At 38.6% G+C, this 26695-nt stretch overlaps 2 protein-coding genes across 3 annotated transcripts; both read right to left on the reverse strand.

Annotated features, from left to right (window-relative positions):
* Nucleotides 1-3899: 3899 nt before the first annotated feature.
* On the reverse strand, nucleotides 3900-18456 carry LOC109792031 (conserved oligomeric Golgi complex component-related / COG complex component-like protein). 2 transcript variants are annotated; one of them, XM_083075210.1, is made up of 12 exons: nucleotides 17993-18134; nucleotides 15856-15919; nucleotides 15505-15653; nucleotides 15303-15380; nucleotides 6848-6941; nucleotides 6698-6772; nucleotides 6259-6555; nucleotides 5881-5948; nucleotides 5741-5795; nucleotides 5423-5561; nucleotides 4711-4895; nucleotides 3900-4479 (listed from the first exon to the last, which is right to left on the reverse strand). In XM_083075210.1, exons 3-12 carry the CDS (start codon nucleotides 15573-15575, stop codon nucleotides 4162-4164), a joined length of 1380 nt encoding a protein of 459 aa, XP_082931336.1. In that variant the 5' UTR covers nucleotides 15576-15653; nucleotides 15856-15919; nucleotides 17993-18134; the 3' UTR covers nucleotides 3900-4161. The 2 variants fall into 2 exon arrangements, with proteins under 2 accessions (XP_082931336.1, XP_020207005.1); XM_020351416.3 differs by lacking the exon at nucleotides 15856-15919 and having other exon boundaries at nucleotides 17993-18456.
* On the reverse strand, nucleotides 6950-10668 carry LOC114915554 (uncharacterized). Its single transcript, XM_029270414.2, has 3 exons — nucleotides 8551-10668; nucleotides 8342-8460; nucleotides 6950-8258 (listed from the first exon to the last, which is right to left on the reverse strand). Exons 1-3 carry the CDS (start codon nucleotides 8795-8797, stop codon nucleotides 7950-7952), a joined length of 675 nt encoding a protein of 224 aa, XP_029126247.2. The 5' UTR covers nucleotides 8798-10668; the 3' UTR covers nucleotides 6950-7949.
* Nucleotides 18457-26695: the final 8239 nt, after the last annotated feature.

Genomic DNA, 26695 nt, shown 5'->3' on the forward strand with positions numbered 1-26695 from the left:
TGTTAGAACGACTTATTCTCAAACTGAGACCTCATCGGACTAACAATTTTGTTAAATGATTCTCACCAATCCATGTTAATCCCAAACGGGACCCTCCATGGATTAGTGGTTTTCGCAAAAAGGGGTTCTTGGAGTCGCCACCAATGTTTTACTCAAAACATTGGAAAAAGACATAAGGCAATTGATTTTCGCAAATCAACTTTGGCCATTACAACCAGAGTTGGGTAAGGGAGTCGATTACGTGCGGGGAAGGTGTTAGCACCCCACAACGCCCCTTTCGGGTTCCCTATGACGGATTATTTCATAAATAATAGCGTAAAATTACTAAACTACCCCTATTTATTGGAACGATTATAAGTAAACTATCTACATGATGAAAGCTTTAAACGTGCAATGCAACAATCAAAAAGCGGTAAAAGAAAGGATTTGGAAAGAAACCTTCAAAGCGTGCTTTTATATATTCAAAAAGGAATCTAGGAGGCTTTTTGGCGCTCCTTCCCACTACACGTTCGCTCGCTCCTTTCCCTAAAAATAATGTTTACTATGGAAATCAAAGAGATTTCCCTTCGACTTGTTTGAGTCTCAAGCTAATGGCTCGTGAACTCAAGAACTTAGTCGGATCGGCTCCCGGAGAGATTTCTAGGGCAAAGAATAGCTCAAAAACCCAAGAATACTCAGCCAGAGGGTGGAGGAATGCTCCAAAAGTGTGGGAGGACGTGCCAATGACGTCCTATTTATAGGATTGAGGCGCAGTACGGCCTAGGGGGTCAATACGGCCCGTACTGAGTTTTTGAACTACAGTACGGCCGTATTGAATTTGGTACGGCCGTACTGAAGTTCAAAAACTTCAGTACGGCCGTATTGATTTCACTACAGCCGTATTGTAGTTCAAATGGCTCAGTACGGCCGTACTGAACCTCTAGGAGGGTGTATTGAGCTCCAATCCTCGCACACCCTTATTCTAAGCTACTCTAAGACTTCTAGACCTACAAAGAATCATCCTAGGGTCTTCCAGGAGTCCTTCCGGCTGACTTTCCTTCGGTCTTCGAGAGTCTTTGAGTCTTATTTCCGACCCGGACAATTTTAGGGGTCTACAGTAGGTTCCCATTGGAAACCTTGAGGGAACTTGTTTTGATAGTAGTGTAAAGATATTGGTTGTATATGAAAATTCAGTAATATGGAATTTTAATATTATGCTATAGAGCTTGTTTACTGATTGAATTTTGTGTTTTGGTGACTTGAAGTGTGACTCATAATTTTGTATTTTATAATGTTCGTGTTGTTTCTGATATCACATTGAGCGTCACTTGTGACGTGTTGGGGGTCTTCAAGATCGAGAGCAAACTTTGCTCTCGAGGTCTCTCACATTGGGCGTGGGATGACCCTTGTCATGCACAAAAGCTTTAGGGGTTCCCATGATGCTTCCGTTAGGTGTAAGTTGACTCACGCTGGGCATGAACACTTTAGAGAGTTCTCAATTGTGTTCTTGTAGAGCATAAGCTCGGTCACATTGGGCGTAATCCAAACAGAGACCAATGTGGTCCTCTAAAGGTATTGCATCGAACGTGGGGCGTGTGCCACTAGGCACCATCCTGCTTGCAAATCTACTATTGTTTTTCTATAAATTTCATGTTGTAATTTTTGTATTTAGATGTTAATATGGATGTAGATTGATGTCTATATATGAAAATATAAACATGAATGTTGAGTAATGTGATATGAGGAATACATGAAATGTGAAACTATAGAGTCATGTGAATGTTTCTTAAAAATGTTTTTTAAAGGTACGATATGGAATACATCACCGAGGAAGGTCCCTTGTGTTAAAGCTTGGGAATCAACCTTAGGAATAACTTGATTTGAAAGTCTTAGTCTTACCCTCATGAGCATGTGATGTATCTTATGTGGCTTAGTTATCCTGACCAGACCCTGACAGTATGTTTTTCTAGTGAAAGTGCGTATAAGGTGTGACCCAACATGTACTCTTAGACTAGTATAGTGTATTGCTATCAATAATCCACAAGTGTGATGTTTTTACTAGGGCCACATATATGCTAATGTGTAATATGTGTCCATTTTATAATGCATTATAATGTATCTATTTTGGTTCATTATGCCATGACTGAAAAAATGTGATTATAATGTTTATCTGTGTATGCTATATATTATTATTGTATATGTTGTTTGTATTTGGCTAACAAGTTTGCATTCTTGCATCATGAGCCAGAGTGAGATGTTTCTCACTCTCTTTTCTTTTGTGTTGTTAATCTTGTGTTTCTGTAGGTGATCATCAACATGATGTTAAAGATGTTGGTGATGAGGCCTAGTCCTTAATGATGAATTATGCTCTGATAGGACATGTGACATCAAAGTGTAGTTAGTACTAGTTAGAATTTGCCTCATATTATTTAGTTTGAGAGCTTAGTTTTAATTCCTTTATAATTTTGTTTATACCTTTAAGTCTAGTTAACAATATAATTATCTTTATCTATATGAATTTGAGCTTATTATTTTATGTAAGATGTTTTAATTTATATTATTTATGTATTATGATATACAAAGTAGAACATATTCATCAAATAATTAGCCAAAATTTTACTTTCATTTTATATCGACAATGGTTTATCATATTTTGTGTCAGAACCTTTATTTTATTTTGACAAGACATTATATTAAATATTTCAATTTTGTCAAAATCTATCTTTCGGACAAAAGTTCCAAAATTCCTATAACAGTTACACATTTACATTCACATCTAAAACACGAGAAACACTTAATAGCTACTAGTTCGAAGATCAACATGTATTTCTATACTTATTTTAATTCATTTAATTATCCTTACTTTCTAAAAACTCTTTTCATTTCTCACCCTCTTCTTTTCAATTTATGCAATTTACTTGCACTACGATTTCTCATTTTTCTTCTTTTAAATTTACAACTCTTGTTTCTCCTCTTTTCTTTTCTTTTTCCTTTTTTGCTTTTACTTTTCATTTGAATTATAACTTTAAAACCCAAAAAATACTTGTTATTTTATAATTTAAACTTATTTTGAAACTTTAATTGACATCATTATAATTATTTATTGGTCATTCAATGATATATGTACAAGTATTCATACTTGTTGAATTGGATAATAAGTCCTAATCTTTAGCTTTCAATTAAATAATCAATTTCACTTTTGTTGAAGGAATGTTTAAAATAATCCAAAAAAACTAATAGAACCAAGTCACAAAGTCCTACACAATCTCTTTGAAAACTTAAAAATTTTATGTTAAAGATTCTTTTTGAGTTAATCTCGAATGGTTTAGTATAATTCGAAACTAAAACCAAAATCTACCACCAAGTAAATAATTAAAATTTCTAAGAAAGTTTTATTAAAACTAATCATAGAAATATTTGATTCCTAAAAGACATGTATACATATTCTTAAAAACATTCATGATCAACTAAATAGATGATCAGATTTCTTGGTATAAAAAATCTTTTCTCCTACCGAGCGCACCCTTGTTCGCAACTTGCATGTAGCTGTTTTGCCACATCTTAACAGGTTTAAATTCATATTATATTATTCCCAAAAAAATGTTATATTACGATAAAGATTATTAATTGACCCATAATTATAAAGACAATCTATATAGACTTTAGCTAAAAGAAATTAAGTTCATCCCTGGGGAAAAAAGTCCAGCTCACTAGAGATAAAGGTTGAGTAATAAGTTCCTAAAACCATTCGTAAGCTATCATTCCCGAATTCAATATAAAGAAGAAGAAAAAAAAAAGAAAAAAAAGGCCAATCTTAATCACCGAAGATAGAACGTTTCTTTAATGGTAGATTATCAGCGAGTACCATGGTTGGGCCACGACGAGGCTCACTTAGAAAAACGAAAGGAGAATCGAGGCACTTCGAACGTACAATGTATATCTGCAATATATGAAGAAATTATCCCTGGAAAATCAAAACTGATCTCTACAAGTAATCTGCCAAAATTCTCTTTGGTCTTCTAACAATTAATGCTTTCTACGCCCTATTCATAAGTAATTCGATAATATAATTACAGCTGAGGCCACTCGTCTAAGAATATTACGAACGGGACCAAAATATAAACACTGAAACAGGATTCAATATCAAAAATAAAAAATAAAAACTTTGATCATCTCTAAATGTCATTCTTCAAGCGGCTTCTCAACATTAGTTTCTTCCTGATCTGTCTGCGAAGTAGTAGGGACTTCAATCACCTCATCACCATTGATGGCTTCAGATTCTTTGGCATCAGATGTTTCTCCATTTTCCAATTTTGGCACCTCGCCATTCTCAGCTATGCTCTTCGATTCTCCAATGTTCACCGGTTTTGGGAGTTCTCTTGCAGAGGAGGTTTCTAATAGGCGGCTGATTCCATCATAAACATTCTTTGCATCCATAACAAGAGTTGCTCCACCCGGATAGCAACGCCCGAAACAAGTTGCACAATGAGGGTAAGCAACCTATAAAACGAATTTGAAGGTAATTAGTGTTACAGATTATAGAAAGCCACTTGCATTGAACTAGTGGTGAAGTGCTTGAATAGTTTGCATTAAGTTACAAGTTCAAATTTCAATAACACCATTCATTACATTGAAATTAATCAATGTTAAGAGTAATTTTATTGACGCCTGCAAATCAGCTCAAAATAGAAACAGTAAATCAAGCTGTATTGAATAGGAGTTACAAAATACCTCGATAAATGCCCGGCAGAGTGAGAGGAAAAGTCCTGACTCGTTAGTTCTTAGCACCCGAGTTGTATTGTACAGCAACAACGAATCAGAAACGGTCCGTAATCCTTTAATCAGTTCTTGGGCAAGGACATGTTTTAGACTTATTGGGGCACATGGACGTAGCTCATTCATTGCTGCAGATACACCTGCAGCCACCAAAGAGTAGATATTAATGCAAATGGATAAAGGGTGTTGGATACTTTTAGAAGTTAAATATCTTAATTGTGGTAATCGGGCAATTCTAAGATTTACATAATTATGGAAATTAGGATTTTTTTTCTATGTAATTATTACCCACACATTATACAATAATACACTGCGTTGAGTACATCGACACACAAATTCAATCATGTATATTGTTTTCTCTTCTTCTCGACAAAGGGTTTAGAATAGAGGAAGAAGGAATATGCTATGAAGCATACATTATAAAGCATCATGGCATCACATGATTAACAGCACGTATTGAAGTTGCGTTGAAGAAACTTCTTAAAACATGACCCATCAACCATTAGAGTTTGCATTTTGTACTTGTTTCATATTTACAAGTGCAATTATGAGTCGATGTGTAAGAGTATGAGTTAATGTGTGTGTGCACCGTCATGTGTAAAATACACAGGATAATGGACAAATAATTTCGTAAAGAAATCTAGAAGAAAATATTTACTAGTCTCACCATTAATAAAAACGGCAAGAGGTGGATGCTCCATCAAATTTGAGGGTGGAGTAATATCCTCGAGACTTTCATCACCAATAGTGTTTGAAGAAAAGCCAACTGCTGGCAGGGGAACCCACCGATGTGAATCCAACACCAACTGAGAGCAAATCAATTTCATAATCACTACGTAAATATACGTGACTTGTAGGTGAAAAGAAAGAAAAAAGAGAAAAAAGAAGTCCCCAGATGTTGAGTTTTATATAAACGAAAATGATCAATGCATAAAAGCAACGTCAGTAATTTGCATGTAAAATATTTCAACTTTACTGTACTTACCTGAAAATTCTCTACTGCAGTACTCATATTTTTGGAGAATAAGTTGAGAACAGCTCTGTAAAGAAACCATCATATATATTTTTTAAAAAATGCTGTAAATTAAATTTAGCCTAAGAGATCATAAAAGAAGCATGTTTTACTCTTCAAAAAGTGATGGGAGCAAGCCTCGAAAATCAAGTCCAACCCAACCAAGTCCCATAGCACAGTACTGTTGAAAAACATACAATAAAATAATGTTAAATGTAATTTCTTCTTGCTGTATCAATCAACATATATATCCAAATGCATTTTTGCCATACTATGCAGGACTAGCAGGCAGGACAATCTTAAGTCTTAACGCTCAAGTGTTTTTCTTTTTTCATTGACCTATTTTATCACAGTGAGCAGAGTTGCTAGAAATTTAATAAGCATCAAAATTTATGTAGTTCACATTTCTGAATCACATGTTTTTTTAGCCTATACAAATATCATGATACCTTCCAATTTCAAAACCACCAGAATATATGGAAGAAGCTCACCATGCACTGATCCAAAATATTTGACAGTGATCCACCTTCAGTTATCTTTGGAAGCATAATTTTCAAAGTTTGTAAGTGTGAGGTAATTTGGTGCATTGCCCAACTAAAAAGAAGGCCACCATCATAATTTTCCTCACTTCCTGATGTATCGTCGGCAAATATTGCTCGATATTGATTAACAACATCAAAAAGATGCATTCTGTGACAGTTTATCATCCCTTTTAAGTATTCATACGGATTTGCCTGGTCCAGATCCTCAAGTATACCAGTAAGCCATGCCTCTCGGCATCTTAAGAACTGACAATAAAAACTGCTGAGTCAAATGGAAGCCAGAAAAAAAGTACCAAGGAGCTGCAACTAAACAGATAATATCAAAGTAATAAAAGACAAGCAACAAGGGAAAAGAACGATTATATGGAAAAAATTCAATAAAACTCACCAGCAAACGCATTCCATACTCACTAAATACTCCTATTCGCCGTAAATATCCAATAATGCGGAGGCATTCAGGTAACTAGCAAAGGAAGATACAGTAATAAGAAACTACATAAACATTTTTGTATATATTAAACATAATTACTGCATAAACCTGAATATTTGAGCGAAGTTTCTGTAGAAGCTGAGAAAGAAGTGATTGGGTAGTCAGCCTAACTTCTGTGGCCAAAGCTTGAATTACTGGTAACCTTTGCACCCAGGAAAGATATTTAGCAACAAGAATGGGAAAAAAAAAACATAAAAGTGGAAAGAAAAGGTCCTATTTTGTAATAAGTGGAATTAGGGGCCTGTTAACAAAGTTAGTTTCCTTATTATTTTGAGAAAAATAGTTAGTTGTTAGTTTCCAAAATTGTTGGTCAAGCTTCTAAAGATAGAAGTTAGTGGTTATCTAGGGAAAAACACAGTTGTATTGGGAATCAAGGGTTATAAATAAACACCTTTGTGTAAATTCTGATGATTCATAAATAAAAAAATATAAGTGTTTCTTCTGTTGCTCTTCAGAGCTAAGAGTGAGTGTAGTAACAATTGGGCAATCTATTCTCAATTGTTACAATTGGTATCAGTTTTGCTGGGGGACGATAGTGACCGCAAAGGAGCTTGAGACTCGCATGGATTCCTATGAGAAGAACCTCTCTAATCATCAAGAATCAGTGCAGCAATCACTGGAGCAAGGTTATCAGGAAGGTTATACGACGAATGGCAGCAAGGACCTTTAAGTGCCATACTGCCATGGCGGTCTATGGCGGACAATACATATATATATATATATATATATATATATATATATATAAAATATGATGCAAAAACAGAAAAGTAACAAACACATATTAAAACCAACAATATAACAATCTAAAATTCATGGCATTCATAATCTAGTGATAGTCATCATAAAAAAAAAAACATAAATTCCTAACTAACAAAAGGATTAAATAGTCATCAAAACAAAAAAAACAATGTTAAAAAACAGCAAAACACAATGGCAATTCCTAAAACTATTTTGTTTAATCCTCTTCATCCTCATCAATGTTTGCATAATTAATCAGCTTCTTCTCCATCTGAATGTATGAAATTAGCATTTGCCACTAATTCCTCCTCCTCATTACTAGAATATTCTGAAGCCTCGACTTCTTCAACCCTTTTCCCCTTGTTCTTTGAAGCTACTCCTTTGACTCTTTTAGAAAGATTAGTAGATATTCCTACTTGCTCCTCTCCACTTGCCCCTCTCCTTTTGTGACGCCTAGTGTATTGTCTAGGCTCATCAAGTCCCGAAGCTTGATAAACTTGTCTCCAAGGTCATCATCTCCTTCATGAACCCTCTCATCTTCACCTTCTTCTCCATCCATCTCTCCAATTAGACACTCATTGCATTCATCAATCCCATTGAGACTAATTGGATCGATTTCATCCTTAAGGTTATATCTTTGATGGAGTGCATGATTATACTTAACAAATACCAAGTCATGTAGTCTTTTATGCTCGAGTCTATTCCTTCTCTTTGTATGAACCTAAAACAATAATATAAAAACTTATTACTTAAGGAATAATAAGCAAGACATTGATTGTTGACTTTAAATAGGAAATTAATTACTTGCTCAAAGACACTCCAATCACGATCATAACCCGAAACACTACATGTCAAGCTAAGGATCCTTATTGCAAGTTGTTGCAAATAGGGAGTATCTAAACCATACATCCGCCACCATTGAGCTACAAATGCAAACAAAATATGTTAAACACAAACACTTGAGCAAATGACTTAAAGAATAAAAGTTCAGAAGTTGCAATGTTGTCTCTTACCCGATGCAACTTCACCCCTCATTGCTATAGCAGTTGTGGACCCAAACATACCACTCGCAACTTTATAGTGAGCCAACTCCTTATGAACAATCTTCTCCATCTCCAAATCTCCCAACAATTTATTAATACAATCATACAAACCCCTAATAATCTCACCATTAAACTCCATCTGTGGGTTGGCATAAAAGAACAATGGGTTCAAAAAGTGAACAGCAGCATGTAAAGGGCGATGAAGCTGAATACCCATCTTGTATCAATGATTGCAAACATGTCCTTGAATTTTCTTTCATTTTTAAAAGATTTCATAATAGTTTCCTTCGCCTTGTCCATTGCCTCATATATGTAGCTCATGGCTGGTTTTTTCTCACTATCCAGTAGCCTAAGCACTTTCATAAGATGAGCCATCACTTTCAGAATGAAAACTACATTCTTCCAGAAACTAGGCATCTAGACAGTTTTAGTGGCTTCCTTTCCCTTGGCCTCCTTTGCTAGCTTGTTTTCATTCCACTCTTCTAACACTAACATCTTTCGAAGATTAGTTTTCTCTGCATGAATCATCTCCAAGGAAAGATAAGATGTTACAAATCGAGTGATTGCATGCCTCACTAACTCCCTCCCACCAATAAAGAACCTCAACATGCTTAAAGTGCTTGAATGGCTATAAATGAAGCCAACAAGAGAGATAGCTCGCTGATTGGTCTTCTTTATATTGGGTAGCTTACCAATGTCCTCTAACATCAAATCTATACAATTTGCAGCACAAGGAGTCCAATAAATTTTTGGTCTTTTTTCCTATAGTAACCTACCAGGAAGAACATAATTACTTCCGTTGATGTTATAACTTGGACAACCTTTTGTTCTCCAATCTCCTCCACAATGGAATCCAGCAACTCAAATATCTTTTCACCGGTCTTTACATAGTCAGATGCATCAACCGTCTTTAAGAACATTGTCCCAAAAGAGGAGTTCACCAAAAAATTGATTATGCTTTTTTGTTTCCTATCAGTCCAAGCATTTGACATTAAGGAACACCCAAAACTTGCCCAATGATCCTTTAGTGGCTTTATTAATTCATTAGTGTACTCCACCTATTTTTGAAGGAGTGGTACTCTAATGTTATGATAGAAAGGAGCTTTCAAATACTTCCCAAGATGCCCAATTTCATGAAGCATATTTTGGAAACTTTCCAACTTTATCAAGTTGAAAGGTATGCCAGCTTGGTACCAAAAGTGTGCTATATATTGGCACACCCTTTCTGTAGCTTTTTTATCACAAAGCTCTCTTATGCCCGCTTACACCACCTTGTCCTTCCTACTTTTTGCAGTTGTAGATTGAAATTGATTGTAAAGGTCCATAGGTCCCTTCCTAATATCCTTCAATCTAAAATCACCAATGGGAGGTAGCCGAGCATCAAAACTTCCAAATTCCATAAATCCATAGTTGCCCTTATCTCAACCTTGACAGCTTCAGGAGCCATCAAACAAGCTGTAACATTACCAGCCTTTCCAATCAAATGTTTCACCCATGTGATACCTCCTTTCATAACCTTTCGACAATAGTTACAAAAAATCTCATTTGTATCATTCTCTCTCACCGGTGTACAATGCTTCCAAACAACATTAGTCCTCTTAGAATTAATGCAATTGGAAGATGACACTGCTTGTGGCTCGGTGTTTGATTCTACCTCCCGTGACATTGTCGTAAACTGTGGTGTTCGCATCGGAGGCAACAACGACAACAAAACTTGAAGGAAGAGGCACGCGAAGGGAGAAGGAATGGAGCAAAATTGCACGTAGAGGGAAAAGGAGTGGTCGCACGGGGAGGAGCAGCGATGGATGGCGTGCGAAGGAGCAACGATCGCGTGCGAAGATAGTAGTCGCGCAGAGGGAGAAATGAAGAATCGTGCAAAGGGTGAAAAGAAGAATTGTGCGATCATGGTCGCGTAGGAGGCGGTAGTGGCAGCAGGTCTCGTCGGAGGAGGCGTGTCGTTGCACGGAGAAGGAGATAATCTAAGCTTAGGGTTTGTGGCACGGCTAACCTCTTTTGGAAAATGAAGTTAATAAATCGCCCAAACCCAAAAAAAAAAAAAAAAAAAAAAAAAAAAAAAAAAAAACATAACGGTGCCATGACCGTCATGGACCGCCATGCCGTTATTGCCGTAACAGCCGCCATATGCAAAATGACAAACCCCCACCATTCACAGGCCAAACAGCCATAACAAATCGCGACGATGGCTGCCATACCGTTATGGCATCACCATAACGGCCATTTGACAACACTGCACTAGAGACGGTGCAAAAGTCTATTGAAGGGCTCACGGCAGCGATAGTAACTTTACATATGACCAAGAAAGTCACACAAGAAGAAGAACCTCGTGGTGAATCGCCAGAAATGGTTTTTTCGATGGTTGAACGGGCACAAATCCCATTTCCTTCCTTCGATGGCTCCAACTTTCATGATTGGAAAGTGAAGGCAAAACAGTTCTTTGAACTGGAGGGAACCCCTGAAGAACAATGAAGTTGTTTATTGTTGTTATCCATGGATGGCAAGGCTTTTTCTTGGCAAAGGCATTACATGCACAACACCAATAATAAAGGGAAATCTTGGCACCAAATCCTTCAGGATGTAGGGAGCAGATTTGATACAGGTGCATTTGATGATCCAGTCACCAAACTCGCAAGATTGAAACAAGGGGCCTTACTTGACTATCTTGAAAAGTATGACACATTGCTATCTAAGATGGCTATAACTGAAGAATTGGCATTGAGTTTCTTTCTTGTTGGATTGACCATTGAGCTAGAAAAATCAGTAAGAGTTCATAGACCAACATCCGTTCAAGAAGCAATTCAAATTGCAAGATTACAAGATGAGGTGCTTCAAGAAATGGCAAAGAAATTTTCACCAGGAAAATCAATAAGTTTAAAATCACAGGTGAAATACACAAGATCGTGGTCATCTATCTCTCCCAACAATAGAAGTTATCCAATTACCACGTTGCATCAAAATCAAACTCAACGTTCTACAACCTCAACACCAATGACAGATTCCAAGGTATCAACTGCAAACTCTATCTCTAGAAAACAAATTAGTGAAAGGATTGCAAAGGGTTTATGTCGATTTTGTGGTGATAAATGGGATTAAGATCATAAACAAAGGTGTAAGGTGTGGGGTAAGCTAAATGCCATTTTTAGTGAACAAGAGCAAATGGTTGTTGAATTAACATCAGAATCAAATGAAGAGCAGGAAACTGAATTAGTCGAGCATAGTTTAAATTTACATAGGGATGCAGACGTCCATATATCCCTTAATGCCTTACAAGGTGTGGCTGGTGGTAACACTCTCTAAATGAAAGGCTTGATTAAGAAACAAGTTGTGCCGTTTTTAATGGACACAGGGAGTGCACACAATTTTATAAGTGCCAATTGGGTGAAAACACTTGAGCTGAAATCCCAAAGCATAAGAAACTTCCCTGTGATGGTTGCATCAGATAAAGAGTTATTCATTACTAGAAGTTGTACTCAAGTCGAATGGAAATTTAATGATCATATTTTTCAAGCTGATTATTTAGTGTTACCTAGCAGCGCTTTTGGTGTAATCCTTGGAATGCAATGGTTTAAGACACTAGGAGAGATCAGCTGGAACTATGGCCAATTGACAATGAAACTTGAACATGACAAAAAACGGGTTTGCCTACAAGGTGAACATCCTTCAAAGGATATTTGTGAACTAACAGGTAAACTTAAGCAAGCTCAATGTCAAGTTGTGTTGCTGGCACTTCAAGGACCAGTCTGCTACAGTGATTTAGAGGATGAAGCTCTTCACAAATTTCCTCATAGCCAACAATCCGCATTGACTCAACTATTAGAGAACTATCAACAATTATTCAAGGAGCCCACAACTCTACCTCCAAAAAGGCAGTATGATCATCAGATTTCTTTGGTCAGTAATAAACCATTCTGTTTAAAACCATACAAGTACCCACATGCCCAAAAAGAAGAAATAGAAAGACAGGTTAAGGCCCTGCTTACAACTGGTTTTATTAGAAAAAGTGGAAGTTGTTATGCATCTCCATTAGTGTTGGTGAAGAAAAAGGGTGGTTCCCGAAGATTTTGCACTGATTTCAGAAAACTAAATGCTTTGAAAATAAAACAATAGGTTTCATATGCCTCTGATAGAAGATCTATTGGATGAATTAAATGGTGCAAGCTATTTCTCTAAGTTAGATCTAAGAAGTGGCTATAACCAAATAAGAATGGCAGAGGCAGATATTCATAAAATAGCCTTCAAAACTCTCAATGGACACTATGAATGGGTGGTCTTACCTTTTGTATTGAGCAATGCACCAGCCACATTCCAAAACTTGATGAATGATATCTTCAAGGAGCATCTCAGGAAGTTCATTTTGGTGTTCTTTGATGATATTTTAGTCTACACAAAGACATGGTCAGATCACATTCATTGCCTACACATTGCCCTCCAAATCTTACAAGAACACAGCTTGGTTCTCAACTACAAAAAAATGCAGCTTTGGAAAAAACAAAAATAGAGCACTTGGGCCATTTGATCTCCTCTAAAGGTGTGTAGCTAGATCCGGGTAAGATTCATGCCCATCAACACTGGCCAAGACCAATGACAGTCAAGGAATTGAGAGTTTTTTGGGCCTATCAGACTATTATAGAAGGTTTATACACAATTATGGAAATATTGCTCAACCGTTGACATGTATATTGAAAAAAGACACTGAGTTTAGATGGAATGACGAGACAGAAACAGCATTTGCTAGGTTAAAAGAAGCTTTAACATCAGCTCCTGTATTGGCTTTACTAGAGTTTGGCCAACCTTTCACAATAGAAACCGATGCTTCAAGAGTGGGCATCGATGTCGTGCTCCTCGAAAAAGGCCATCCAATAGCCTACATTACCAAACCCATGGGTCCAAAGTATTAAATCAACTACTTTCAGCTTATGAGAAGAAGTTTTATGCTATACTATTTGCGGTGAAGAAATGGCAACATTATTTCCTTGGACAACCTTTTATGATAAAGACTGATTAGAAAGCACTAAAACACCTACTTGAGCAACCTCCAACAACATTGATGCAAAATTGGGGACTGGAGAAACTTATGGGTCTTGACTTCAACATCGAATATAAGAAAAGACAATGTGGTGGTTGATTCACTGTCAAGACATCTCAATTGCTAATGGCGGCCAAAAACTCATGGAGAACAGATCCAAAATTGCAGAACATAGTATATAAGGTAAGGTTGCATCAAGGATCATACAAGCATTACACATTTGATGGAACAATTCTAAGAAGAAAAGGTAAAGTGGTAATTGGGATAGATCAGAACATAAAAAGAAGAATATTACACCATTTCCATAACACGATGATGGGTGAACATTCAGGAGATGACCTAACTTACAGAAGAATTAAAGATCAATTTTATTGGAAAGGATTGCAGAAAGAAGTCAAAAAATGGGTACAGGAATGTATCACTTGTCAGAAAAACAAGCCTTTATTGCAAATGTCTGCTGGGTTACTTCAACCACTTTCTATTCCAGATAGAGCTTGGAAATCCATTTCGGTGGATTTTATTGTTAGTCTTCCTAAGTCTATTGGCATGACAGTTATCTTTGTGGTTTGTGACAGATTCACAAAATATGCTCATTTCACACCATTAGTCATCCTTTTGGAGCAGCTAAAGTAGGACAAGTATTTCTAGATACTGTTGTTAAATTGCATGGTTGTCCATCTAAGATAATTTCTGAAAGAGATAGCATTTTTATAAGTGCATTTTGGACTGAGTTGATGAAGCAACATGAAGTTAAGTTGTTGAGATCCACTGCCTTCCACCCTCAAACAAATGGGCAAACTGAAGCTCTAAACAAAGCCTTAGAGGGATATTTAAGATGTGTAACTGGTGACCTACCAAAGAAGTGGACAAAGCATCTTTCTTCAACAGAGTTATGGTACAACACTAAATTCCACACAACAACCAAGATGTCACGATTTGAAGCTTTATACGGCTATCCTCCATCAATGCCAAATGTTGCAATGCAGGATGATTCATTAGTCAAAGTAGTTGCTTATACTATGAGAACAAGAGAGCAAATTGCCAAACTTTTGCAAGACAATTTACACAAAGTGGAGACCTAGTTTAGAGCTGATCTCAGGCAGGTAGACAAGGAGTTTCAATGTGGAGACCTAGTTTAGCCATAGCTACTGGTGGTTTTAGATAGAAGAATGAAGAAAAAGGGCAATCGAGTTGCTACTGAGGTGCTGATTCAATGGTAGCATACCAACCTCGAAAATGTAGTTTGGAAGGAACTACACACTATGCAACACCAATTTCCAAATTTTCATTGGCATGCTATAAGGCCTTGAGGACAAGTCCTTTTGGAGGGGGGGGACAATTGTAATAAGCGGAATTAGGGGCCTGTTAGCAAAGTTAGTTTCCTTATTATTTTGAGAAAAATCGTTAGTTGTTAGTTGCCAAAATTGTTGGTCAGGCTTCTAAAGATAGAAGTTAGTGGTTATCTGGGGAAAAACACAGCTGTATTGGGAATCAAGGGTTATAAATAAACACCCTTGTGTAAATTTTGATGATTCATAAATAAAAAATATAAGTTTGTTTCCTCCGTTGCTCTTGAGAGCTAAGAGTGGTGTAGTAACAATTGGGAAATCTATTCTCAATTGTTACATATTTAATGTTATATTACTTGTAATAGCGTGTAAGAAGCATATAAACTTACTTCGGATGCATGGTTGAAAGTTTGCCTACAAATGCTTCCAAATCTAGGGCTTCATCATAATTCCCATTTCGTACACATCTGCAAAAACATAGGAATTTACAAGGCTTCTCACAGAGGAAGTGTTCATCATATTATGTAAGAACATCAGTATATGGAAATTATTCCACAAGTGTAACTAAATAATCTATCTTTTTAAACATACGTGTCCATGAGTTGAGGAATTTCTAGCAAGTCAAGCAAAGTACTGTGATTAGATAGCATTGTTTGGTTCATCTTCCTCTTCTCCAAAATCTGCTCGGCAGAATCTATGAACTCAGTGCATCCAGATGTAAGCTTTGGGATCTCATTTATCTGAGATAGAGGAGATAAATACTCAAATGTCAAATGTTTATAATCACACAAACTTGTACTCACTCAAAGAAATTCATGGTGACAAAGAGAAGGAAATTATTTCAAAAAAGCTGGGAAAATTAAATAAAGAACAAGATAAAACAATGAAGAAGTAAAGCATTCAAATCTCTCTACATGTCTGTTGAGGAAACTGTTAGCAGACCTATTAAAAAGGTGTATGTTAAGAGTGATAAGGTGCGCACAAGGGATTGGACTTGGGTTGGTATCTGTTACAAACAAAACAGGGTCAGCTCAAGTGTAATAACAGTAACAGTAAGTAGATAGCACTCATACAAATGGGTAGAAACAAAGACGGGTGCTGTGGGAAGCAGGTATGGACCTTCCCCATCCTTAAATTTTTTATAATTAGTAATTACAATATGTAAGATTTTTCTTTGCGGGTATTGAACTGGGTGCATTTGGTTAAAAAGTTTAATAAAGCGCTTATTAAATGTGCTTTATCATGTAAGCATTGGTGTATAAGTTGTTTCTATAATCGAAGAAAAAATAGGATTAAGTTATTTACATGCTAGTTGTAAGCTGTTTTCATAAACTATCATGAAGAGGTTATTGAAAGTAGCTGAAAACAGCTTAAGGATAAGATCTTCCAAATGCATCCTTAACCACCAGCTCCCAGCCCCCAAGTTCACGTTGGGCCCCTATTCTCATGAATTGGGTTAAACAAGTAGTCAGCGAGCCTTTTTTCACAAAGTCCAATAGCTCACTTATCAACTTATCAAAGCAATAAAATATTTGATTAACCTGTAGCTTCTTAAAGGAGTTCCACCTCTGCCACTTTGTGTTCTGCTTAAAGAAGTTTCAAAACTATAATAGATCATTGTCTCTATTGAATATTGCACAGAAGTACTGAGGTTATTTCCAGCCACTAAAGCTTCTACCATGTCCTTTTCATCCACAACTTTGAGGCATAACTATGTTATAAACCATAGGTTTTCCTTCAAGAAGTAGACTGATTACATTTTTTTCATGCCACATGGTCTCTGGGCAGAAAGAAATTATCCTTGGTCATTTTTGGACTGGGTTATTTCTATGGTTGGTACCAACAACCAAGCAATGCAGAAATGTGGAAAACCAGCTTGGAACTGGGTTTATCTTAAAATTTCAGTCGTGTAACTTAGATCATTGGCTAACAAAATCAATGAGAAGCTGAACCTGGGATCTTATGTCCCATTTAAGATTATTAACAACGTTTCCTATCAGCTCCAATCCCCCCCCCCCCCCAAAGGAGTGTCTATTTCATGTCTCTCTCCTAAAGGAATATACATCACCCTGGGTGACAGATGGGCTGAAGGTGCAGCTGATGCCATGGCTATCCGAGATCATCATTCTGAAGTTGCTGAATTATTTATTCATGATCAAGATCTTCTGGATTTTAAGAATTCTGATAAAGCAGTTGCCACTATTTTGAAGAATTTTCTTGAATTTTACCTTGAGCACAGATGAAAATTTTGGTGCAGAATTATAACTAAACCCCCAACTGAAAGTTGTATTTTAGGAAGAATATATAAGGGTGAGCACATGAAGTTAGAACTTGGGTTAGTTACAGTTATAAAAAAAAAACCAGGGTCAAAATTCAACTGTAATAACAGTAACAGTAAATTAATAAGTCATAAACAAATCAGAAAAAGAGAGAGAAAGAGAGAGAGATGACAGAGTGTGAACATTGGGAGGAAAATAATAAAGGTTAGATTAGATTTGGAGTAGAGGTTGGGTGGAAGAACGAGGAGACTCAGAATCTCCTGAAGTACGAGAGATTGTTCTCTGCGATGCTTGTTTCTAATTTAAGTTTTCCTCTTGGAGCCTCTTTAAATACAAACTTAGAAGAACTTTTGAAGGTTTTTCTAACAGGAAAAAAAAAAAAAAAAAAAAAATCTTTATTTTCAATAGAAAAACTCTCGTCGTCTCTTCTAAGCTGCTTAGAACCCAAACAGGCTCTTGGTTCTACTACCATGATGATTCAGATTGAAAAAGTGATATTCAATACAAATCCCATTCTTCTCTACATGTCCTCTACTTTTCTAACCAAAATTCTATTACTAACCTCCTTAAAATGAAAAAACACTTTACACTAAGTTGAACCCAATCGCCTAGACTAATCCCAACCCAACGAAATGCAACTAAAACTATGAACAAAGCACCACAACTACACTATACTCCATCCAATTCCACAGTACATTATCAACAATAAGCAAACCCGCAACATCAAAGCTCAAATCCAACAGAAACAAGGTGAGAAAATTGAAACATAAGAAACGAAAACAAAAAGCTCCAGTACCAACCAGAGATTCAAGGTGGTTGTCAATAGAGGAGACTTCCTTGCGAATGGCGATTAAGGCGTCGGCGGCGGCGATGAATGAGCGGTAATTCCCGACGGCAACCTCTTGCATTTGGCGGCGAATGCGGTCGGCATCGACGCGGAGGAGTTCGGGTTCCTTGTGGAGGCGATCGAGCGTGAAGGAAAGAAGCTCGGAGACGTAGGGTTGCTGTGACTCCGACGCAAGGGGAAGAGGAAGCGCCATCTCCGATTCCGATGCAGACTCCATTCTCCGCAACGCAAATCGAATCGCGGTGGTTTTCAACTCAGATCAGATCTGGATCCGCTCACGCTCTAACCTTTCCTCTCATCTCTGTTCCGATGTGCGGAAATGACTATCATCTTAGTCTGTTAATTCCAACGGATTTAAGTTTTCTACGTTCGTTAATGGCGTTCGTTTGCTACGGATTTAAGTTTTTTTTTTTTTTTTTTTTTACTTTTCTAAAGCTCCTCGACTCGTTTTGGGTTCTTAGTTCAAACTTTCTCGTTCTCATTTTTTTTAAATAAAAACAATTTATTTTATGTGCTTTGTTTTTACTTTTATTTTTGTTTTAAAATATATTTTTAATCTTTGAAAATATTCTAAAATGTGAATTTTAGTCTCTAAAGATTAAATAAGTCTTTAGAACCTATATATATATATATATATATATGAAAAGGGTTCAAACGATATTGATAACTTTTATAAATATTACATCTCTTAATAATTTTATATTAATCGTGAATTTTATAAATTTAACCGTTAGATTGAAAATTATTTACTCTTAGATCATATATGCAAAATTTTATATTAATCCAAAATGATTTAATACTTCATTCTTATAAAACAAAATTGACGTAATATATACATTTCAAAATATAATAAAAATATAAACACTTTGATTACGTTCAAGCTTATGTTCAATTTTAACGAAAATATAATATAAACATATAAAATGATTAGAATTTTCAATCTAACGGTTAGATTTACAAAATTCACATTTAATATAAAGTTATTGAGCAATGTAATACTTAATAAAAGTTACATCAGTGTCATTTGAATCCTCTTCATATATATATATATATATATATATATATATATATATATATATATATATATATATAGGGAGCATATCAAGTGAGAGGAAATTTATTATGAAAGATGAGAGGGTTAAAATATAACCCTTAGATTAATTTTTTCTCACTTGATTAAACCCAAAATTTTCTCTCACTTAATTTTTTTTTTGAGGGTTAAAATATAACCCTTAGATTAATTTTCTCTCACTTAATTAATCCAAGGGTTATATTTTAACCCTCTCATCTCTCATAATAAATTTCCTCTCACTTAATATGTTCCCTATATATATATATATATATATATATATATATATATATATATATATGTGTGTGTGTGTGTGTGTGATTTTTTAACCTCTCATTAAATATTAAAAATGTGTGTTTTGGTTAAATTTGGGACTAACAACGTATTAAATTTTTATAGGAACTAAAATTAATGTTTTTAAATATTTTGAGATTAAAATATATTTTATTTTTTATTTTTATTTAAGTGAGAATAATAAAGATAATTTTTATAAGAATTCTTATAAAAAAAATAGATTTTACACTATGTCATCCATATCATGATACTTCAATAATAAAATTTACAAAACTTAATTCTTATTTTATGAGTGTATTGAATTAGAATTTCAAAGGATTTTAAAAAATATATTTTTCTAATTGTACTATCCGTACTGCCATGCTGAGCTCGAGCTCGGTATCACAGCGTGGAATAACCTCGGGCATGCACTAGGAGATCTCGGCCTAAGCGAGTTCCGCAATCTAATCAGATCATAACTGATCTCGGAGATCTCGCTCAAGATGAGATCCGCAATCTAATCAGATCACAACTGATCTCGGAGATCTCGCTCAAGATGAGATCCGCAATCTAATCAGATCATAACTGATCTCGGGGATCTCACTCCAGACGAGATCTACTATCTAATCAGATCATAACAAATCTCAGGCCCAAGGCCCAACACAACCCTAATTCACACAAAGGTACGTGCATTATTTATACGAGACTCATACTCCCACAAACACTAACTTGAGCATCGGAGTCTCTTTTACATGTACCACCCCCATCTTGGAGCACCAGCGTACCCGTGAAGGAGGCTCACCGATCTTACCTGGCGGATCAGCTCTACAGCAGATTTCCGGTAAGAACATTTGGCGCCTACCGTGGGGCCGATCAAGACAGCTCTTATCGGCCACCTGTATGGTTTTCACCAGAAGCCACAGCAGACGCGCAACAAACGACCTGGATCACTCAACTACCATGGATAGTGACGCAGCAACGTTGAGGAGGCTGATCGACCAGGTCGAACAGATGCGGCAACAACACGCCGTCGACCTACAAAGCATGCGTGCCGAGCACGAAATTGATCTAGCGGCAATGCGCACCGCTAATGAAGCCGACCTAGCGGCACTACGCGCCGAGAACGAGCGCATTCGTGCCCAACTCCCTCGGCGTCCCTCAGATCAACCCCCTCTACAGAGTAACCTGAATGAGGACGAAGGGCATTCACTTTCTAAACCCCGAACTGCGACGAGAGCACCGACTCCACGACCTGCCACGCATCAGTCTCATGCACCGACACACAAGTCGACTCAAGATGTCAGCAGGGCCCCCACTCATGTCACAGAGGGTCAAGAAACTTTCCGCCATCATCCTTTTGTGGATGGCATCATGGAGACTCCACTCCCCCGCAGATGGAAGCCTCTCCACCTTGATCGCTATGATGGCACGACGGACCCCGATGAACATATTGACCTGTATATGACCCAGGTAAACCTCTACACTAACAATGATGCTATCTTGTATAGGGTTTTCCCGACCTCGCTCAAAGGGGCCTCACTCAACTGGTATACCCAGCTACCTGCCGAGTCAATTGACAGCTTCGGTACTCTGGTTACACGATTCACGGCGCAGTATGCAACGAGTCGACCTCACCTCGTAATGTCGGCTGCTCTGGCCAGCCTCAGACAGGGCGACGACGAACCACTACAGACATTCATGGAACGTTTTGCTGGCATCTTGGTGAAGATTCGCAACTCTCGAGGTCGCCCTACACGCCATGCTCATGGCACTCAAGCCGGGACCTTTTGTGGACAACCTATGTCGCCGAGCTCCCGCTGATATGGACGAACTCCGTGCCCGAGCTGCCGGGTACATACAGATGGAAGAACACTCTACTTTTCGTGACCAGGTTCGCAACAAACCACAAGGAAAGCAAGACCAAGGTCAGGCCACAAACATTTAAAGTTGGCGACTTTGTTTGGTGGGGTGAGAGAGGCAAGAATAGACCCCTCTGAAGGGAAATTCGGAACTTGGAATGTCACCCACCTCAAATTTTATTTCTCTTAACTTGTAAATTCAGGTGACGTACTCTTTTTCCTCCTCATCCTTTTTTCCCACTAAAGAAAAGGGTTTTTGGCCAAGGAAGGTTTTAACGAGGCACACCTAAAAAATAATCAACAAAACGACTCTATTCCCATACATTTTTGGTATTGGCACATTAATCGTGACGATATGCCAAGGTCGAGTCCGAACCTTGAGATCACATTTTCTTAACCAAGGTCGAGTTCGAACCTTGTTATGCCGAGGTCGAGTCCGAACCTCGAGATCACATTTTATTAACCAAGGTCGAGTTCGCACCTTGTTATGTCGAGGTCGAGTCCGAACCTTGAGATATCATTTTATTAACCAAGGTCAAGTTCGAACCTTCTTATGCCGAGGTCGAGTCCGAACCTCGAGATCACATTCTCTTAACCAAGGTCGAGTTCGAACCTTGTTATTCCGAGGTCGAGTCCGAACCTCGAGATCCCATTTTATTAACCGAGGTCGAGTCCGAACCTCGAGATCACATTTTCTTAACCAAGGTCGAGTTCGAACCTTGTTATGCCGAGGTCGAGTCCGAACCTCGAGATCACATTTTATTAACCAAGGTCGAATTCGAACCTTGTTATGCCGAGGTCAAGTCTGAACCTTGAGATTACATTTTCTTAACCAAGGTCGAATTCGAACCTTGTTATGCCGAGGTCGAGTCTGAACCTTGAGATTACATTTTCTTAACCAAGGTCGAGTACGAACCTTGTTATGCCAAGGTCGAGTCCGAACCTTGAGATTACATTTTCCTAACCAAGGTCGAGTACGAACCTTGTTATGCCGAGGTCGAGTCCGAACCTCGAGATCACATTCTCTTAACCAAGGTCGAGTACGAACCTTGTTATGCCAAGGTCGAGTCCGAACCTTGAGATTACATTTTTTTTACCAAGGTCGAATTCGAAACTTGTTATGCCAAGGTCGAGTCCGAACCTTGAGATTACATTTTCTTAACCAAGGTCGAGTACGAACCTTGTTATGCCGAGATCAAGTCCGAACCTCGAGATTGCATTTTCTTAACCAAGGTCGAATTCGAACCTTGTTATGCCGAGGTCGAGTCCGAACCTTGAGATTACATTTTCTTAACCAAGGTCGAATTCGAACCTTGTTATGCCGAGGTCGAGTCCGGACCTCGAGATTACATTTTCTTAACCAAGGTCGAGTACGAACCTTGTTATGCCAAGGTCGAGTCCAAACCTTGAGATTACATTTTCCTAACCAAGGTTGAGTACAAACCTTGTTATGCCGAGGTCGAGTCCGAACCTCGAGATCACATTCTCTTAACCAAGGTCGAGTTCGAACCTTGTTATGCCAAGGTCGAGTCCGAACCTTGAGATTACATTTTCTTAACCAAGGTCGAGTATGAACCTTGTTATGCCGAGGTCGAGTCCGAACCTCGAGATTACACTTTCTTAACTAAGGTCGAATTTGAACCTTGTTATGCCAAGGTCGAGTCCGAACCTTGAGATTACATTTTCTTAACCAAGGTCGAATTCGAACCTTGTTATGCCGAGGTCGAGTCCGAACCTTGAGATTACATTTTCTTAACCAATGTCGAGTACGAACCTTGTTATGCCTAGGTCGAGTCCGAACCTTGAGATTACATTTTCCTAACCAAGGTCGAGTACGAACCTTGTTATGCCGAGGTCGAGTCCGAACCTCGAGATCACATTCTCTTAACCAAGGTCGAGTACGAACCTTGTTATGCCAAGGTCGAGTACGAACCTTGTTATGCCAAGGTCGAGTCCCAACCTTGAGATTACATTTTTTTAACCAAGGTCGAATTCGAACCTTGTTATGCCAAGGTCGAGTCCGAAACTTCAGATTACATTTTCTTAACCAAGGTCGAGTACGAACCTTGTTATGCCGAGGTCGAGTCCGAACCTCGAGATTGCATTTTCTTAACCAAGGTCGAATTCGAACCTTGTTATGCCGAGGTCGAGTCCGAACCTTGAGATTACATTTTCTTAACCAAGGTCGAATTCGAACCTTGTTATGCCGAGGTCGATTCCGAACCTTGAGATTACATTTTCTTAACCAAGGTCGAATTCGAACCTTGTTATGCTGAGGTCGATTCCGAACCTTGAGATTACATTTTCTTAACCAAGGTCGAGTACGAACCTTATTATGCCAAGGTCGAGTCCGAACCTTGAGATCACATCTACTTAACAAGGTCGAATTTGAACCTTCAAACAACAAATTTGGGAACTCCTCAGAAGCCCCTTTGCTCTTACATCACTCGGTGCTTGGGGGGCAAGTGTACTGGCCAGCCGAGTTATCGACTTGTCCTTCACCAAACTGCTGACTCGGTCAAAGGTTTACCAGCCTAACCAAGCAGTAAGTTCATTATTGTCGAGCTCCTCAGCTCGACCATGAAACATGGACATCGGAACACCACATCGGCCCAAAAAGGCCACGCCATCAAAACAAATAAAAATACAATCTTGTAGCCGTGCCGCCCACGCGTTATGGGAACGAGGTGACGGCTATGACACATGGCATCTCAATAGGCAGATGTACGCGAAGGGCCACAGCCACTTGACGAGCTCGGACTTAACTCCTCGACCTACGGTCTTCGGAGCTCGGGGGGCTAATGTACTATCCGTACTGCCATGCCGAGCTCGAGCTCGGTATCACAGCGTGGAATAACCTCGGGCACGCACTGGGAGATCTCGGCCTAAGCGAGATCCGCAATCTAATCAGATCATAACTGATCTCGGAGATCTCGATCCAGATGAGATCCGCAATCTAATCAGATCATAACTGATCTCCCTAATCAGATCATAACTGATCTCGGAGATCTCGCTCAAGATGAGATCCACAATCTAATCAGATCATAACTGATCTCGAGGATCTCGCTCCAGACGAGATCTACTATCTAATCAGATCATAACAGATCTCAGGCCCAAGGCCCAACACATCCCTAATTCACACAAAGGTACGTGCATTATTTATACGAGACTCATACTCCCACAAACACTAACTTGAGCATCGGAGTCTCTTTTGCAGGTACCACCCCCATCTTGGAGCACCAACGTACCCGTGAAGGAGGCTCACCGATCTTACCTGGCGGATTAGCTCTATAGCAGATTTTCGATAAGAACACTAATAAAAAATTTATGTGTTATTCGATCAGGATTTTTCTAAAATATATAAAAAAAAAAGTCTTGTGGTATTTGTTTTAGAAAAAAAAATGATATGTCAAAATTCAATGGTATTTAATTCAGTTATTTTTTTCAATTAAAAAAGTTTTACAATATTCAGATACATGTAAATTTTGGTTGATTATATTAGGAGTGCTCATAGGTTTGATCCAATTTGATGAAACAATGAATCCAATCAAATCTAAACCAAAAACAAAGTGGATTAGAATCGGTTAGGATTTGAAAATGAGAAATCCAATCAGTTTAGTTTGGATCTTGAATTTCGATTTTCAAGAACTAAACCAAATCGATCCATCTAATTATTTTAATTTACTATTTGTTTATTATTATTATTATTATGATGATGGGTTATCAAATTTGGGATGAATTAGGATTTAATAGTAATGTTAATGTTAGTAGAGGGGTGGTAAACTTTCAATGGGAGAGAGGATTTGGGGAATGCCGATGGGGAGCCAACCACCGTCGGAGCCGCCGGACAGGGGCGTTGGGGGCCTCCAGATGAGCCAGTCGATGACATTCAAGGAGAAGGTTCTGGGTGCCCCGACCAAGTGGCCGGCTGTTCGAGATCTTATTAGGGAGGGGGCTATGACGTTGGAATTTGAGGGTGGAGATCGGTTGCTACCCAAGTTTAGCATCACGACACCCACCTTTAAGCAGTTGTGTGAACCATGGGAACAGTGTTTAGTGATCAAGCTACTAGGACGAGATGTGGGGTTCTTAACCTTGTGGGACAGGCTGCCTGCCCTGTGGAAGGTTCAAGGAGGTCTCGAGTTACTGGACGTGTCACATGGTTACTTCATGGTGAAGTTTGATTTGGAGGCGGATAGAGAACGGGTCATACACAGGGGACCTTGGATGCTCTTTGATCACTATCTGATTGTTAGACCATGGTCCCCGGAGTTCGTCGCCTCAGCAATGAAGGTTGACAGTACTCTCGTCTAGATTAGGTTCCCAGGGCTTGGCGTTATGTTCTATGATGAGAGTGTTCTCCTAACAATTGCATCTGCCATAAGGAAACCAATCAAGGTGGACCTTAATACTCTGAACATGACACGGGGCAGGTTTGCACGGGTCTGTGTAGAGATAAACCTCAATGAACCAGTTGTAGGGAGGTTCTTCCTCAATGGTGTTTGGTATAACGTGGAGTGTGAGGGTTTACATTTGATGTGCTCGTCGTGTGGATGCTATGGAAATGTTCTGCGAAACTGTCTAAAGGTAGCTAGGCCTGAGGCAACGGCACACGACGTGGGAGAGAAGGAGGCGGTGGAGCAGCCGTCAGGGGACACACCGCAGAGTGCAGATTCTGCTGCCCAACCAGGAAAGTAATCAATTCCGCAGGTTCAGGGGGAGATCACGCCAGATCCGCATGGAGATTGGTTGATTGTGAAACGTAGAAATAGGAAGCAGAATATTGGGAAACCGTGGAGCAAGGGTAAATATTCTCTTCATAATGGGATTGCGGACAGCAAGGAGAAGAATCAGGCTATCCCGAATTATCCTACGAGGGGCATTCAATTTCAGGGTGAATCACGTGAGGGTTTTAATAACCCACGTGAGGTGCTCGTAACCACTATTCCACGTGAACAGAGACATGCACAAGACGTATGCAGTACCGACGTGGGCCACGGGAAGACCATGAATGAAACTGCAACGGGACCCAATAAGGAAAATAAAAAACGTAGCAGAGTGGAGACCCTTGGTGCTCGTCCACGACCCATGCTAGTTGGTGGGAATACGTTGTCCGAGCATGCAAGTTCCCCTCTCGGTGACCCACGAGATGCGCATGATGGAGTGACCCTTGGTGCTCGTCCACGGCCCATGCTAGCTGGCGGGAATACGTTGGTTGCGCATGCAGGTTCCTCTCTCGGTGATCCACGTGATGCGCAAGATGGAGTGATAGGGGACGTGGATAGGAGGTTGCCATCCAATGTGACCCAAACCGGTTGCATGACCCAAGTAGTTCATGAGTTAAAGGATAGTGGACAAGTGATACCGGGGACGGAGGATTTTATGCAGTTTGACCCGCCATTGGAAGAGGAGGACATGCTGGCGTGAGTTTCTTTCGTGTCTTGTTTATTAAATG

This window comes from Cajanus cajan, chromosome 5 (assembly GCF_000230855.2).
Source record: "Cajanus cajan strain Asha chromosome 5, NIPB_CcT2T_4, whole genome shotgun sequence".
Classification (NCBI taxonomy): Eukaryota; Viridiplantae; Streptophyta; class Magnoliopsida; order Fabales; family Fabaceae; genus Cajanus; species Cajanus cajan.